The sequence below is a fragment of the Amblyraja radiata genome, chromosome 5, assembly GCF_010909765.2.
Source record: "Amblyraja radiata isolate CabotCenter1 chromosome 5, sAmbRad1.1.pri, whole genome shotgun sequence".
In the NCBI taxonomy this organism is placed as follows: Eukaryota; Metazoa; Chordata; class Chondrichthyes; order Rajiformes; family Rajidae; genus Amblyraja; species Amblyraja radiata.
In genome coordinates, this window is record NC_045960.1 from 20764945 (window position 1) to 20782585 (window position 17641).

The 17641-nt window shown below is 42.8% G+C and overlaps 1 protein-coding gene across 1 annotated transcript; it reads right to left on the bottom strand.

Annotated features, from left to right (window-relative positions):
• Positions 1-469: 469 nt before the first annotated feature.
• Positions 470-14606, bottom strand: klhl31 (kelch like family member 31). Its single transcript, XM_033020697.1, has 3 exons — positions 14492-14606; positions 7946-9145; positions 470-1573 (listed from the first exon to the last, which is right to left on the bottom strand). The coding sequence occupies exons 2-3, from the start codon at positions 9115-9117 to the stop codon at positions 841-843; spliced, it is 1905 nt and encodes a 634-aa protein (XP_032876588.1). The 5' UTR covers positions 9118-9145; positions 14492-14606; the 3' UTR covers positions 470-840.
• Positions 14607-17641: the final 3035 nt, after the last annotated feature.

A 17641-nucleotide genomic window follows, 5' to 3' on the forward strand; every position in this document is an offset into this window, starting at 1 on the left:
AGCTGCGAATATCACTGAACGCACGTCTACTCCACTCGATGCGGCTGTAAAGTGGCTACTGCCCAATTGTTTGCCTCGCCTTTTTAAAAAGTTTCTGTTCACAAAATGAATTTTGGTTGTCAGGTGGCTGCTGCCCAATTGTTTGCCTTGGCTTGGCTTTTAAAATCGTTGCAACATTTGGCTGCCAGTCGAAGAATCCATTCGGCCCACAATGTCTATACTAGACCTCTGGAAACCAGTACCTTCGGCCCGCAACACCCATACTAGCACAACAGAAAGCCCCCCCCCCCCACCACCACACTGGCGAGCAATATTGGAATTGGTGGAGAGGTGGAATATTGCGTTGGTGACCAGCCCTCCTGTGTGATGCTGGGACCCAACGGGTCCCACTTAGTCTAGTAAACTTAATATTTTCCAAGGAAATTTTATAAAACTACAATTGTATGGTATGACTCGACTAAACCAAATATTTTAGTTTCAAACTGTAATAAAAATCACCAAGTTTTAATTGCCTCATCAACAAACATAAATGGTTGGGCTGTTAAATGAATGTTGTATCCTTGGCTAGAGTTGAATGACCTTCTGACTAACTAGTACCTATCGCTACATGCCATGCTGCGTCACACCACTGAGACTCACCCCCCCCTTCAAACAACTACTTCGAACACAGCATTACGATATGTACACCTTTCAAAAGCAATGATCTGCCTCTCAATGGTTCCTTATTAATCCAATTCAGAAAATCTTTTGCATCCAACAATGAACACTGATTTCATTGTTAATTTATGGCCAAGCATTTCTGTGCAATTTTGGCACTGATGCAAAACGTTTTCCTCCAAATCAGATACTGACTGGAACTGATGAAACGGAACTAGTCCTGGATTCTTGTGACCTTTGTTTAGGCATGGTAAAAACACAGCAGGATAAGCCTACTACCCCCTCCGGGAGGTCTCCGTCATCCGCCCACTCATTGAGATCTGGGTTGAAACACTGGATACATTTCTTATATTTCTTCGCCACCTCATTCCACCCGCCCACTAAATAGATCTTATTGTCAAGATTCGTAACACCGGCAGTGCTGACGCCCAGAGGGAGAGGGGCAGCGTGGCACCACTGCCCGGTGCGAGGGCTGTAACATTCAATCGGAAGCACATCAATCCTCTCACCGCGAACCCCTAGCTGACTCCCACCCAACACGTACACGCGGTCTAAGAGGCAGATGGCGCAGTGCCATCCTCTGGGTGTGCTCAGGTTGGCCGCATCTTGCCAACTGTCTGCCGAGGGATCGTAGGCAGAGACCAAGCGGGAGTAGGAGTTATTGATGTAGCCCCCAGTCACCAGGATTTTCCCATCTATCACAGCAGAGGCATGGCAGCACCTGGACACCTCCAAAGGCTCTTTAAGATGCCATTTGTTGGTTGCTGGCACATAGCATTCAACAGAAGCAAGGAGACCATCTGGATTCCTCCCCCCAACTGCAAAGATTAAACCATTGAAAACATTTAGGCTGAAGTGGGTCCGTCTATGGATCATGTTTGCCAGATGAATCCAAGTATTGAATCGAGGGTCGTATCTGGAAAAAATAAAAGCAAATGTAAATACACACAAACCAAATTTCATGGTATTTTCTCGAGTGTTCTCAAACCACTGTGGCACGGTGGAGCAGCGGTAGAGTTGCTGCCTTACAGCGCCAGAGACCCGGGTTCAATCCTGACTATAGGTGCTGTCTGTACGGAGTTTGGACGTTCTCACTGTGACCGCGTGCGTTTTTGCTGGGTGTTCTAGTTTCTTCCCATACCCCAAAGACGTACAGGTTTGTAGGTTAATTTGGCTTCGGTAAAAATTGTAAACTGTCTATAGGGTGTACGATAGTGCTAGTGTATAAGGTCATCACTGGTTGGCACGGACACGGTGGGACAAAGGGCCTGTAAACGTTTTTAATAACATTGATAGAAAATAGTGAAGAACATTGAATAAAATTCATTTAAGGTCAGAAGATTTGTTAACAGCCAAGCTAATTTTCAAATTAACCTCCTCAGATTACGAAGAAGAAACGTCACCTATTCCTTTTCTCTAGAGATGCTGCCCGATCTGCTGAATTATTCCAGTGCTTTGTGCCTATCTTTGGTGTCAACCAGCATCTGCTTTCCTTCCTACACTCCTTAAATGAAAGCTATCAACTGCATGAATTGATTTTGATCTGCCTTAAATACTTGCTTTCCACATTTGAAGAAATGAATTAACTCTTGATATGAAATTTAAACGGGCAACGAACATACCTTAATTATTTCCTGAAGAGTTATAAAGTTAACCAATTGGAACCAAAATCAGGAGGGATTTCTTCATTCAGAGATTGGTGTGAGCCTGTGCAATTTTCTACCACAGAGGACATTGGAGGCTAAAGATTTTTTCGGCGGCTTCCGGCGACTGTCACAGCCCTAGCAGGTCGTCGATAAAGCGGCAACTGCCCCCCCCCCCCCCCCCCGACACTGTCTTCGACAAGCTCTGACAACCTACCACCTAGTCGATGTCAAGCTATGGCAAGCTACCGACAACCGGCGACCCATTAGGACGTCCACCTATGACCACACCTACGACAACCTACGACCACAGAGGCGACAACCTACGCCAACCAAAGTCAACCTACGTCCACCCGCGACAAGCTACGATCCTGTCGGCGACAACTGAAGACAATTCAGTCGCTGGTACCTGTCGCCGGTTGACGTAGGTTGACGTTGGTAGTCGCCAATGGAATTCACCGAAGTCAGCACCCGGTGACAACCAACATCACCTGGCGACAACCTGCGTATTCCTGGCGACAACCTACGACAGCACCTACGACAAGCTTGACAATATCTTTCCTATAACACAGTGAACAGAACTGAAGACAATACTCTAAATGCAGTCTCAGCAATGTCTTATACAACTGCAACATGACCTCCCAACTTCTATACTCAATACTCTGACTGATGAAGGCCAAATTGCCAAAAGCCTTTTTGACCACATTATCTACCAGCGACTCGACCTTCAAGGAACCATGCACCTGTACTCCTAGATCCATCTGCTCTACAACACTACCAAGAGGCCTACCATTTACTGTGTAGGTCCTGCCCTCATCAACCATTCCTCAGCCCACCTGGCCAATCGATCCAGATCCTGCTGCAATCCTTCACAATCATCTTCACTATCTGCAAAACCACCAACTTTTGTACCATCAGTAAACTTGCTAATCTTGCCCTGTATGTTCTCATCCAAATCATTGATGTAGATGACAAACAGTAATGGGCCCAGGACCGAAACATGAGGCAGACCACTAGTCACAGGTTTCCTGTCCGAGAAGCAACCTTCCACCATCACCCTCTGCTTCCTTCCATGAAGCCAATTTGCTATCCATTCAGCAATCTCCTTGGAACCCTTGCTATCCCATGGTATGATCATTGAATTCTCCAAATTTAAGTAGCTCACCTACAAACTACTCCCCTCCCTTCTCCACCTCTTCCTCCCTTTCTCACCCTGTGCCCCACTTGATTTCACACCCATTTCTCGCCTCCTCCATCCCCCTGTTCTCCTCCACCACCTATACTCATTCCTCTGGCTTCAAAATGTGTTCCTCTCCTATCCTTATCTTACACTTTTTTGTCTTTTCATCTCTGGTCTTTGTCCAACCATCTGCCAATCAACCCCCACCCTCGCTTGTATCCACCTATCACTTGCCAAGATGCATCTTGTCCCCACTTCCCTTCCAGCTTTCTGCACCTCCCCTCACCACAATCAGACTGAAGGGCCCCAACCCAAAATGTTATCTGTTCATGCTCTCCACAGATACTACCTGACCCGCCATGATACTCCAGCATTTTGCATCTTTTTAGTTTAGTTTAGTTTAGAGATGTAAATCAGCTACGTGAATGTGGAGACGATGTTTCCACTTGTGGGAGAGTTTAGGACCAAAGGGCATAACCTCCGAATAAAAGGACATACCTTTTGAAAGGAGATGAGGATAAATTTATTTTGTCAGAGGGTGGTGAATCTGTGGAATTCATTGCCACAGGCGGTGTGGAGGCCACGTCAATGGATATTTTTAAGGCAGAGATGGACAGATTCTTGATTTGTATGGGTGTCAGGTATCAGGATTTCTTATTTTTCCTAAGTACAATTGAATTTTGTTTAATGTGGCAGTTTTTCAGTGATTCACAAACCTTTGTCTAATATTGTGTGTTTCAACATCACAGTGCATTATATATTTATCTACCAAGCCTTAAAGGGTTTATGACTCAGCTTTAGACTTTAGAGATACAGCGTGGAAACAGGCCCTTTGGCCCACTGAGTCAGTGCCGACCAGCGATTGCACCATTCACTAACACCTACACACTAGGGACAATTTAAACAAAGCTAATTAACTTACAAACCAGTACATATTTGAGGTACGGGAGGGACCAGAGAAAACTGGGGAGAACCTCCAAACTTCATATAGACAGCCCCCGTAGTCAGGATCGAACCCTGGTCCCTGGCGTTGTAAGGCTGCAACTCTACCGCTGCACCACCGTGCTGCCCCACAAATGTCCCACTAATTCAGAAATCTCAAACAATGAGTCAATTAAAAAAAGAACACAATGCAACTGAAACTCCAGTAACTAAAATGATTTAAAACATTCAACTATATATGACAAAGTATTATCGAAACAAAGAACTGTGGGTGCTGGTTAATATACAAAAGGACACAAAGTGCTAGAGTAATTTAGCAGGTCAGGCAGCATCTCTGGAGAGCAGGGAAAGGTGATGTTTCAGGTCGAGACCCTTCTTCTGACTAATTGTAGTGGGGGGGAGGGGGGGGGGGGGGGTGGAGAAGAAAGCTGGAAAAGGGGAGAGGCAGGTCCAAACGACAATAAGTCGACACGGGTGAGGGAGGGTGTGGGGGTGGGGGGTTTAATAGGCAGATGGTTGGAACAAGGTAAGAAAAGGTGTGAGCCAGATTTCAAGATTTGCAGATTGTGAAGCTTTGTGGGGAAAAAAGTGGAGGGGTTTGGTGAAAGGTTACCTAAAATTGAATAATTCAATGTTCATACAACATTGGGTTGTAAGCTACTCAAGTGGAATACAAGGTGCTGTTCCTCCAGTTTGCGTGTGGCCTAACTCTAACAATGGAGGAGGCCCAGGACAGAAAGGTCAGTGTGGGAATGGGAAGGGGAGTTATAATGGTTAGCAACCAGGAGATCCAGCAGGACTTGTTGGACCGAGCGTTCAGCAAAACGGTTGCCGAGTCCACGCTTGGTCTCACCAAAGTACAGGAGGCCACATCGGGAACACCAATGCGCTAGGTGAGGTAAATATAACATTATTGTACATGGGTTTTTAAACTATGTTCTTTGCAGCCGTTCCTCTCCTTTGACAGCAAATTATGGTCCATTTATAGTTCAGTTTTGCATTTTACTCAACTTTAACGTAGCATTTATTGATTCATTAAATGGGATTTACATTTTAAAATCCATTAGTTAGAGAACACCACCTCTCAATGAGAGACTAATTGATAGTCCAAAGCCAATATTCACATAGATATGTTCAATGGTCAAATGCAATAAATGAAAAAAATTTAGATGATTAAACAGTGGATACATTCCTTATATTGTCTCAATGTTCCATGTTAATGGTACAAATGTTAAATTTGTAAAAAGCGTAACTATTTAATGAAAATATCTCTCTGAAGGTTTCCAGAGTAAAGCAGTGTACTACTTATTTTAGCAGAGATGTGCAGATGGAAAATCCAGATCCATTTTGGGGGCCGTTCAAATGATTGTGGAAGTACTGAACCTCCTGACAATCCATGCATCACTTTTAACACCGTTGCACTCTGACTCCTTGTGGAGTCCGGCAATGGAGCCACAACACCCTTCCGTCTGGCTGGAAAGTCAGACGATGAATCTGAAGATAAGACACAAAAAGCTGGAGTAACTCAGCGGGACGGGTAGCATCTCTTAAGCAAAGGAATGGGTGACGTTTCAGGTCGAGAGCCTTCTTCAGACTGGTTAGGGATAAGGGAAACGAGAGATATAGACGATGATGTGGAGAGATAAAGAACAATGAATGAGAGATATGCAAAAAAGTAATGATGATAAAGGAAACAGGCCATTGTTAGCTGTTTGTTGGGTGTAAACAAGAAGCTGGTGCGACTTGGTGAATCTGAACTTGGCATAGACTAGGCATTTCAGCAGAGAGAAACTGCCTTAAGGGCATTGTTTTTAACGCATTTAGATAAAATCTGAAGAAGGGTTTCGGCCCGAAACGTTGCTTATTTCCTTCGCTCCATAGATGCTGCTGCACCTGCTGAGTTTCTCCAGCATTTTTGTGTACCTTAGATAAAATAATATGTGTTTTATCTAGAAAAATTTAACATTTTCTAATTTGTCTAGTAGGTTAAAATACTATATTTAGTATAGTAAAAAAAACATGATAGTATGTTTTAGTATGTTAATAAAAATAGTAATTAATTTTTAATAATTTCTTTCAGTGCTGGAAAATGTTGGAGACATTCACCAACATTACAGTTCTGTCATTATTTGGATAGTTGGTCTTTCTGGCAGCATGACTTAGTGAGATGTCAAATCATTTTGTTTCGTTTAGAGATACAGTGCGGAAACAGCCCCTTTGGCCCACTGGATCCACGCTGACCATCGATCACCCACTGACACTAGTTACATTAGTCTGTACTTTACGTTAGATCTATAGTGAAGAAACAGGCCCTTTGGCCCACCGAATCATCACTAACCAGCGATCACCCCGTGCACTAACACTATCCTATGTGTTATGTTATCCCAAATTTCTCATCTACTTCTGACGCATTCGAGGCAATTTCATTTACAGAGGCCAATTAACCTGCAACCCGCTGTCTTTGGAGTGTGGGAGGAAACCGGAGCACCCAGAGAAAACCCACGTGGTCATGGGGAGAACGTACAAACTTCATACAAACAGCACCTGCAGCCAAGATCGAACCCAGATCTCTGGCGCCGTGAGGCAGCAACTCTTCCGCTGCACCACTGTGTCACACTTCAGGGAGCGGAAAGTATCTTATGTAAGACAGCAACTCTACCACTGGGCCTCACTGATCATGGGCCAGTTTCATGATGGTGGTGCAGCGGGTGGGCACGGCATGGTGACACATCGGTAGAGTCGCTGTCTTACAGTGCCAGAAACCCAGGTTCGATCCTGACTACGGGTGCTGTCTGTATGGAGTTTGTGCGCTCTCTCTATGACCGTGTGGGTTTTCTCTGGGTGCTCCAGTTTCCTCCCACACTCCAAACAGGTTTGTAGGCTAATTGACCTCAGTCAATTGTAAATTGTCCCTAGTGTGTGTAGGATAGTGCTAGTGTGCGGGGATCTCTGGTCGGCACGGACTCGGTGGGCCAAAGGCATGTTTCTGCACTGTATCTCTAAACTAAACAGCAATAGACATGGACAACAAGTCACTCTCTGAGGCAGGCCATGTTGAATCATTTTGCAGATGGGTTAAATATGGAATCTTATTGAACAATATTGAGAGTTGCTGAAAATCGATGCTGAAATACAACCTTGATCCGCAATGCTGAATAAGCGGTGTTCCTAAAACATATCCTTCGCAATTTTCTGTAACACAGACTCCTGACAGAAATTGACTGAATTTATTGTTTCTTGTGGGTTTTGTGTTCATTTAGTTTTTGTTTCCCTCACGTAAATTCCTCAAGGACAATTTTTTTTATTCAGTATGTTCAAACTTCCTGCTAGTGATTTGTGAATCCCTTAAGGGCAAATTTCCATGATCCAAAATGCCAGTATTATATTTTAAAATAAAATGCAATTCCAAATTGCTTGGTAGAAACTGTCAATTCATTTTTAACTTCCCCGTGTGTGTTGAAACGTGGACACATTTTTACGAAATTTAAAATACTTACAGTTACTTTCTAGTGACTATTATTACCTGCAGAAGTTGCCCACGGCATGTTTGGCCTGATTCCTGGCATCATTTTGATCTTCTCCTCCGGCTACATAGAGAAACCCATCCATCACAGACACACACTGATTGAAGCTCTTGTAAGGCATTTCAGACAGTTTGTTCCAAATCCGTTCCGGATCCCTGTAGATAACATCCCTACTGAGTGCCTTTTCCGTTAGCTCTTGACGGCCGCCCACTATGACTAGAACTTTAAGGCCACTACGAACTTTTGTCCTTCTTGACTGCAAGGTGTTTTGTTGATAGGGGAGGAGATGATAGTTCATGGCTTCGACAAGAAACTTGTGACATTCTAAATCTTGCATCATTCTCGGCACAGTTTGAACGTAATTCACCAGATCCTGCGCTGAAATGGTACCGAACCGAATGCTGTTCAGTAAATCTGCTGCATATTTCACCCTTTTATAATCAAAGTCCAGCCATTTCATTACGATCTGGAATGCTGCAAGTTCTGAAGGTAACTGCAGGGCATCATCCAGCATGAACTCCATTATTTGTTCAAACGTTAGCTTCAAGAACTGGTCCCTTTCTGAAAACTCCAGGAATTGTTCAGTTATGAATTTACGTGCCACTTCCTTGGTGCCTTTAAGTCCGTATGTTTCTGCAATATTAGCGATATACATGCAATTCTCAACGTTGATTTCCTGCATTAAAAAGTCACAGCACATCTTCAGGAGAGAATGGATCTGGAGCAGGTTGGCTGTTGCTATTGTGCTGGCAATGGTATACAATGACAACGTGATCTTTCCACTGTACGCGTAAGTGATGACCGTGACAAGACCGACTGGAGAGATTTCATTGAGGTCTATTCTTTGTGTGGATGGGTCTTTCTTCAGGATATTCCTGAAGAACTCGCTGCAAGAAGCCATCACTACTTTGTGAACCTCAAATGACTTGGTTTTTGTGGAAATGGTTAAATCACACAGAACATGTTCTTGCCTCATTCTGTTGATGGCTTCCAAGAGGTTGGAACTGTGGAATGAGTTGGAAATCTCAGTTGAAATACAACTAAAACCATAGCCTCCATCTACAAGGCCATTCACACCATTTAAATGGATGATCGTACTTTCTTCCACAATGACAGTCGTGTCCTTAGTTTCTGCTTTATTCTTTTTAATATTTTTCTTCTTTGGTGCCATGACTGTAAGGCTCTGTCACAGTCACAATCTGTAACACATATTGATTAATAAACTTAGTAAGTCAGTCTATAATCCACTATGTAGAAGCATACATATTTAAAACTCTTAAGACGGTACACATGGCATGTATTGAAATGTTGTTGTACCCCTTATCTGTGCACTGTGGGCAGCGTGATTGTATTCATGCATAGTCCTTTCTTTGACTGGATATCACGGAAACAAAAGCTTTTCACTACCTCGGTACACTTGACAATAATAAATTAAAATATTGTTCTTTGTTTTAAAACTTACACAGCAACTATCACCACTTCAAGGCTACCCCAAAGGTTATACAACAAATGAAGAACTTTTAGAACGTAGGTGCCGAGGCCACATGGACAATATGTGATCCATGCTCCAACATCATGAGATAATGTCCAGTCAATCAACTTTAATGAACATTGGCACAAAAAGCTGGAGTAACTCAGGCAGCAGAGCATCTCTGGAGAAAAGGAATGGGTGGCGTTTCAGGTCGAGACCCTTCGTCAGAGATGTTGCCTGTCCCGCTGAGTTACTCCAGCTTTTCAAGATTCAAGAGAGTTTATTGTCATGTGTCCCTAATAGGACAATGAAATTCTTGCTTTGCTTCAGCACAACAGAACATAGTAGGCATGACTATCTTCGGTTTAAACCAGCATCTGCAGTTCCTTCCTACACAATCAACTTTAATGAGTTTAATTGAGAGAAAAACACTGGATGGGTCACCGGGAAGAACACTTCTGGTGTCCTTTGGTGTATGAAATGCTTGCGTCTATCTGGAAGAGGCAAAATCAATGACACATCTCATCCAAAAGGTGACACATGGCATTTCCAACAGTGCTCACCCACTCGCTGGTCTTCAGCGTGTCAGCTGGTATTTGATTCTTCCTGGCTGATGTCGAACCAGTGACCTTCCCACTTTACACCGAAAACATGACGTTACACAATGTTTATCGAGGAAAATTTCAAGAACATATGTTGGTAAGAATGAAACAAGCTCATTGGTAATTCATAAGTTTATCTGGAGATTATCGGGCACAAGCAGGATCATAAGGTCTTGACCCGAAACGTCATCTATTCCTTTTTCCCCCAGAGATACTGTCTGACTCGCTGAGTTACTCCAGCTTTTTATCTTTGGTTAAAACCAGCATCTGCAGTTCCTTCCTACCCACAGTGAGTCTAGACATTGGGAGGTCATGTTGCAGTTGTACAACACGTTGGTGAGGCCGCATTTGAAATATTGTGTCCAGTTTTGACAACATGTTATAGGAAAGATATTGTCAAGCTGGAAAGGATGCAGAGAATTCATGTTTACATCAATGGGACAATGGTGGAGAGGGTCAAAAACTTAAAATTCCTGGGCGTGCACATTTCCGAAGATCTTTCCTGGACCCAGCACACTAATACAATTATAAAGAAAGCACATCAGCGACTCTACTTCCTGAGAAGATTACAGTGATTCGGCCTGTCAAAGAGGATTCTCCTGAACTTCTACAGGTGCATGGTAGAGAGCATTCTGACTGGTTGCATCGTGGCCTGGTTCGGCAACTTGAACGTCCAAGAGCGGAAAAGACTACAAAAAGTTGTGAACACTGCCCAGTCCATCACCGGCTTTGACCTCCCCACCATTGAAGGGATCTATCGTAGTCACTGCCTCAAAAAGGCAGCCAAACATCATCAAAGACCCACACCATCTTGGCCACACACTCATTTCACCATTGCCATCGGAAAGAAGGTACAGGAGCCTCAAAACTGTAACGTCCAGGTTCAGGAACAGCTTCTTACTTACAGCCATCAGGCTATTAAACACGACAACAAATAAGCTCTGAACTGCAACAGACTATTATTATTATTATTATTATTGCACTATATTTGTTATTTATTGAGTATGCGTGCATGTGTATACACACACTGAACTTTTATTTCTTCTACCGTTATATACTATGTTTATAGAGGTGCATAAAAATCATGCAATGAGTAGATTGAGTAAATGCACTCTCTTGCCCAGAGTAGGGGAATCGCAAACCAGAGTACGTCGGTTTAAGTTGAGGGGGGAAAGATTTAAGTGGAACCTGAGGGGTAACATTTTTTATACAAAAGGTGGTAGGTGTATGGAACGAGCTGCCAGATGAGGTAGTTGAGGCAGGTACTATTGCAACATTTAAGAAACATTTAGACAGATACATGGATAGGACAGGTTTTATGGAAAATGGGCCAAACACAGGCAGGTGGGGACCAGTGTCGATGGTACATTTTGTAGGTGTGGGCAAGTTGGGCTTGTTTTCATGCTGCATGACTCCATGACTAACTCTTCATCAAATCACTGTAACATAACTATGAGCTAAGAATAGCTCTGAGAAATAAGAGTTTAGTACACAACTTTTCTGTCAGCACAATAGTTTAGTTTAGTTTATTATTATGTATACTGAGGTACAGTGAAAAACTTTTTGATGCAATATAAAGTCCAGTAAAGTTAGATTTAAGATAGTTGGAAGGTCTCCAATGAGGTAGATGGGAGGTCAGGACCGCTCTCTAGTTGGTGAGAGGACGGTTCAGTTGCCTGATAACAGCTGGGAAGAAATCGCCCCTGAATCTAGAGTTACGCATTTTCAAACTTAGAAATTGTCCCTGAATATTTTGTTCTGAATATAATTATTAAATCACTTTCATACCTAAAGGTTATGTGCAGTTTGAAATGATGAGAACTAATATTGTTAACTTAAGAAAACTTTTGAAATTAGGGTTAATAACTTTAACAACTTCCAAATGCTTTCCTTTGAGACATGGTCACTTGATTATGTAAGGAATGCTGGAGCCAATTTGCATACTGCATCCATAAGTTCATAAATCATAGGAGCAAAAGCTCTGAGCATAGCTAAGGACAAACTGCACCCCCTCCACACACACCTGGATCTCCTGCCATCAGGCAAGAGATACCGTAGCATCAAAGCCCAGACTACCAGACTGCTGTGTGAATGTGTGTGAATGATTGGTGGTGGTCGGAGGGGCCGTAGGCGCAGATTGGCAGCCACGCTTCCGTCAGTCTGCCCCAGGGCAGCTGTGGCTACAGAAGTAGCTCACCACCACCGAGTGTGACTGAGGAGTGAATGAATAATGCGATGTAAAGCGCCTTGAGTATTAGAAAGGCGCTATATAAATCCCATCCATTATTATTATTATTAAACAGCTTCCTGCCACAGGCTGTGAGGCTGCTAAACAGTCACTCTGTACTCAGTCACCTGATTCTGCGACTTTGCACTGACATTTTAATAACTCTGGCACTGGCCACTCAAATCAGCTGCCCTGGACATTTTAATGATTGTTTTTACTGTATTTTAATGTTGCTGTTTACCTGCTTTTAACTATTTATACTGTTCCATCAGGGACTGGATTGTTTTTACTGTTATTATGTGTGAAATGTTTTAAGTTTCATGTGCGATGCTCCGGTATTCCCTGGGAAACGTCTTCTCATTTTGCACTGTACAACTGTTGCTTTGTAAGATGACAATAAACGATGATTGATTGATTGAAGCCATTCAGCCCATCCACTCTATCCAGGCCTTTCACTATTCGGTAACTTTCATTGAGGTTCCCCCTCATCCTTCTAAACTCCAGCGAGTACAGGCCCAGTGCCGTCAAACGCTCATCATATGTTAACAATCCACAGAGATCTTTGATTAGTTGTGGAGTCAAGGGTTATGGGGAGAAGGCAGGAGAATGGGGTCGAGAGGGAAAGATAGCTGAACCATGATTGAATGGCAGAGTAGACGCGATGGACCAAATGGCCTACTTCTGCTCCTATGACTTTTGAACATGAACCTTTGTGGTGATTGAGAAATAATACTTGCCAATACACCAGGAGATGACTCTCCTAGTGATTTTTGAAATAGTTTCATTGCATCTTTTCCCTCCACCTGGAAAGAACAGATGGGCCTTGGTGTACCTTCTGAACCTTCTGAATTTTGTAGTCGGCAGGGCAGTACTCTGCATATCGCCAATTTGGACAATTTTACATTTTTTTTTATCAAGCCAATTAACCAAGCCAATTAACCTACAAACCTGTACGTCTTTGGAATGTGGGAGAAAACTGAAGATCTTGGAGAAAACCCACGCAGATCAAGGGGAGAACGTACAAACTCCATACAGACAGCACCCGTAGTCGGGGTCGAACCCAGGACTCTGGCGCTGCATTTTGCTGTAAGGCAGCAACTCTACCGCTGTGCCACCATGACCGCTCTCTTCTGGAAGACAACAGCTGAAGCATGGTGGCAGCCGCTTCGAACGTCATTGGAACTTCATCATAGATTCTTGTATTGACGTCTGTGGAGCAGGACATAATTTGAAACCCAATGACTTGGGCAAGATGTGATCACGGATCACATTCAGAAGGCTGGATTTCAAACTCGGACCCTACATGGTTCCAGAAAAGGTATTTGCAGTCTTTTTTTTAAATTCACTCTTTTATGAAATGTTTTGGTGTCATTTATGTGTTAGTCTGTATCCCTGTACCTGTGATGCTGCTGCAAGCAAGATTTTAATTGAACCTCCACCTCACCATACTTGTGCATATGACAATAAACTCAACTTAAAAGCTACCAAACCTACTTAATCTAATCATGAAAATCATTGCATTCAACAATTTTTAACCATTTAAAAAACTTTTTAGGATATCTTTTCAACAAAAAAGTGGCTCTGATTAACAGTACACTTAACACATGACTGACTGGTAAAGGAATAAGGCCGCAGTGAGCTGAAAGTTCAAGCCTCACATTCCTTCCCTCTTTGCATCTGCTGATGTACATCAATCAGCTCCAGGAATAGCATCCGTACAGCTCAAACACCAGCAGCTCTCCCAGGATTTTCCATATTAAGATTGGTTCAAATAAAGATACTGCAGCCCTGGCAAAAACCTATTGGAGGGCGGGGGTAAAGTTCCACATTTCATTCATGCTCATTCGTTTATATGTATAAAATAGCTATTTTAAACCCCAAAATCAATACCTACTTAAATAACAGGATAGAATACACAGACATTAAGTTAAGCTTTTAATTAACACACTGATCTTAATTTAAAACATTGTTATAGAAAGGCAACCAGAAAACACACAAAACTTGGGTAAAACTGATAGTTGTAGCCTAACATAACATGTGCACAGCTATTTCCAATATTGACAATTCAACAATCTACAAGTGGAAGTCATACAATTAATGCCAAATAAGTCGACGCTGAACCGTTTAACCTTGAAATGTTAAAGTAATATTAATCTACTGATATAAAAATATTCCTCAACATCTTCTGAATTGGAAAGTTGCATTTATAACAGGCTGCCAATGTCATAAATGTTTGAAAGCCTACCCGTGTGATGAACTCTTCCCAAGATTACGAGAGAAGTTGCCAGCGTGCTAAGTGCCCTCTGTAGCTGAGGAGCGAGCGACTGAGGAAAGCCGGCTGAGGGTCTGCGAATGAATGTGATTCTGCGCGTTATCCCTCCTAAAGCAAGTGGCTGGGCCGGTCACGTTTCCGGCGGTGTAGTCATTGACACACACGCACACTCGTTAGAGCAGCGGTAACTTGAATTGAGTTTGCGTGCACTGCATGCACGGGAGGAATGGCAGAAGAAGTCATGCAAGATGTGCTCCATTTGAAAGAACGTCTCCTGAAGGTCAACGACCCAACGAAGGTGTGTGTTTGTGTGTATGTGTGTGTGGGCTGTTGGATAGTGGTTCCAAAGTTGCATTTCTTCCTGCACTCACCATTGCAAATCCTAGCAATATTGTCACCTGTATAAGTTGGTACAGCTGAAACATCATCGACTTCCAACCTTCACCCGAATTTTCTCCTCACAGATACTTCTACTAGCATCTGCAGTTATTCGTTTCTACCAGTGTTTTATATGTTAGGACATGAATATTCTTTACATACAAAAGAAATTGGAAACATCTAAAAATTAGGTGTGATAAAACAGTCATAGAATAAATATAGTGTGGAAACGGGCCCAACTTGCCCACACTGTCCCAGCTACACCAGTCCCACCTGCCTGCATTTGGTCCATATCTCTCCAAACTTGTCCTAGCCATGTACCTGCCCAACTGTTTCTTCAATGTTGGGATAGTCCCAGCCTCAACTACCTCCTCTGGCAGCTTTATCCATACACCCACCACACTTTGTGTGGAAAAAGTTACCCCTCAGATTCCTATTGATTCTTTTCCCCTTCACCTTAAACCTATGTCCTCGATTCACCTACTCTGGGCAAGAGACTCTTTGCATTGACCTGATTTATTCCTCTCATGATTTTATACACCTCTATAAGGTGTATACCCCTCATCCTCCTGTGTTCTAGGGAACAGAGGTCCTAGCCTCTCCCTATAGCTCAGACCCTCGAGTCCTGGCAACATTCTCGTAAATCTTCTCTGTACCCTTTCCTGCATGACAACATCTTTCCTATAACATGGTGCCCAGAACTGAACACAATACTCTAAATGTGGCCTCACCGACGTCTTATATTGTGCACAGCATCTAAAAGCTGGTATTTCTGGACTTAACATAAATGTAAGCTGGGTCATCTTTTCAGTTTCTATTTTAAAATTACTTTGGGACATGGACATGACAACCTAAAAATGATCCAGTAGCTGCCTTAAAATATACTGATTTCCCCAAAACGTTTGCAACTTAAGCTTCCGTAATTGTGCTGAATATGTGGTGTGGAGATAATTTTAAGTTGCAGGTGTACCTGACATTTCACATTTTAGTTCTGGAGGTGAGCTTTCAGCTAGCCATGGAGTCAAACGACAACAAAACAAACAACAAAAGTGTGGAAACAGACCCTTCGGCCCAACTCGTCCATGTTGACCAAGATGCCATTCTTCGCAGCTCTCTTTTACCTGCATTTGGCCATATCCCTCCAAACCTTTCCTGTCCATTAAATGTATTTTAAATGTTGTTATTATACTTGCCTTAACTGTTTCCTCTGGCAGCTCATTCTATTTACCCCACACCCTCTGGTTAGGTAATTCTGGGAAACATTTGGGTGTAAAGATTTACTGTATTTTCCTGCCATTAGTCTGGATGCACTTGTTTGATACTGTAATTTAAGATATTACCCACAATTTGTTTTTATTTTTTTAATGACTAGTTTGTACTTTAAGTTTACCAGTACTTTAAGTTTACCAGTGATGAACAGCCATTAAAGCTAGGAGTTGGACATGACATGGTGCCCACAAAGGCATGTAGATTGGTTATTCTGGTTGGAGAGGAATAGAAAACGTGGTGTGTTCTTTTGCAATGAGAAGCTTTTAGATTCTCCACCCTTTCTTGGTCATCTGTTGCTGGCCCTTATTGGTTCTGGTCTTTTACGACCTTCCACACCTTCTTTCAGTCTGAAGAAAGGTTATAAGGAAAAGCCTGGGAACTATAGACCAGTGAGCCTAACATATAACCATATAACAATTACAGCACGGAAACAGGCTATCTCGGCCCTTCTAGTCCGTGCTGAACACTTACTCTCACCTAGTCCCATCTACCTGCACTCAGAACATAACCCTCCATTCCTTTCCCGTCCATATACCTATCCAATTTATTTTTAAATGATCAAATCGAACCGGCCTCCACCACTTCCACTGGAAGCTCATTCCACACAGCTACCACTCTCTGAGTAAAGAAGTTCCCCCTCGTGTTACCCCTAAACTTCTGTCCCTTAATTCTCAAATCATGTCCTCTTGTTTGAATCTTCCCTACTATGTGGCAGGTATGTTACTGGAGAGAATTCTGAGGGATAAGATAAATATATATTTATACACATGTGTTTGGATAGACAGGCTAATTAGGGGTAGTTAGCCTGGTTTTGTACATGAGAGACAGTGTCTCGTGAATCTGATTGAGCTTTTTGAAAAAGTAACCAAGAAGATTGATAAGGACAAAGCCACTGATATTGTCAATATGGACCAGCAAAGCATTTGATAAGGTTCCTCATGGTAGGCTGCTCTGGAAGGTTAGATCGCATGGGATCCAGGGAGAACTGGATAGCGAATTGGCTTCATGGAAGGAAGCAGAGGATGATGGTGGAAGGTTGTTTTTTGGACTGGAGGCCTATGACTAGTGGAGTGCATCAGGAATCTATGCCCATTGCTGTTTATGGGTTTTTATCAACGATATGGAGTAGAATGTAGAAGGCATGATGAATAAATTTGCAGATGACACTAAAGTGGGTGATATCATTGATAGTGAATATGGTATTCAGCAGGATCTTGATTAGTTGTGCAAGTGGTCTGAGGAATGGTCAATGGAGTTTAATGCAAATGTGTGAGGTGTTAGATTTTGGGAAGTCAAACCAGGGCAGGATCTCCACAGTATGGGAGATCCTGGGCAGGATCTCCATAGAGCCCTGAATAGTGTTGTAGAGCAGAGGGATTGCGGGTGGTGGTTGTTTAGAAGTACAGGTACATTGCTCTCTGTAAGTGCATCATGGTTAAATAGGGTATTCAAGAAAGCTTACATCATTCAGGGTAT

What these genes read in the sequence shown, in the direction of transcription:
- klhl31 (XM_033020697.1), bottom strand. Translation starts at nt 9,117, where the DNA reads ATGGCACCAAAGAAGAAAAATATTAAAAAGAATAAAGCAGAAACTAAG. An exon ending in GCCGTGGGCAACTTCTGCAG is followed by an intron (nt 1,574 to 7,945) that starts GTAATAATAGTC and finishes TATTTTTTCCAG; the next exon opens with ATACGACCCTCGATTCAATA.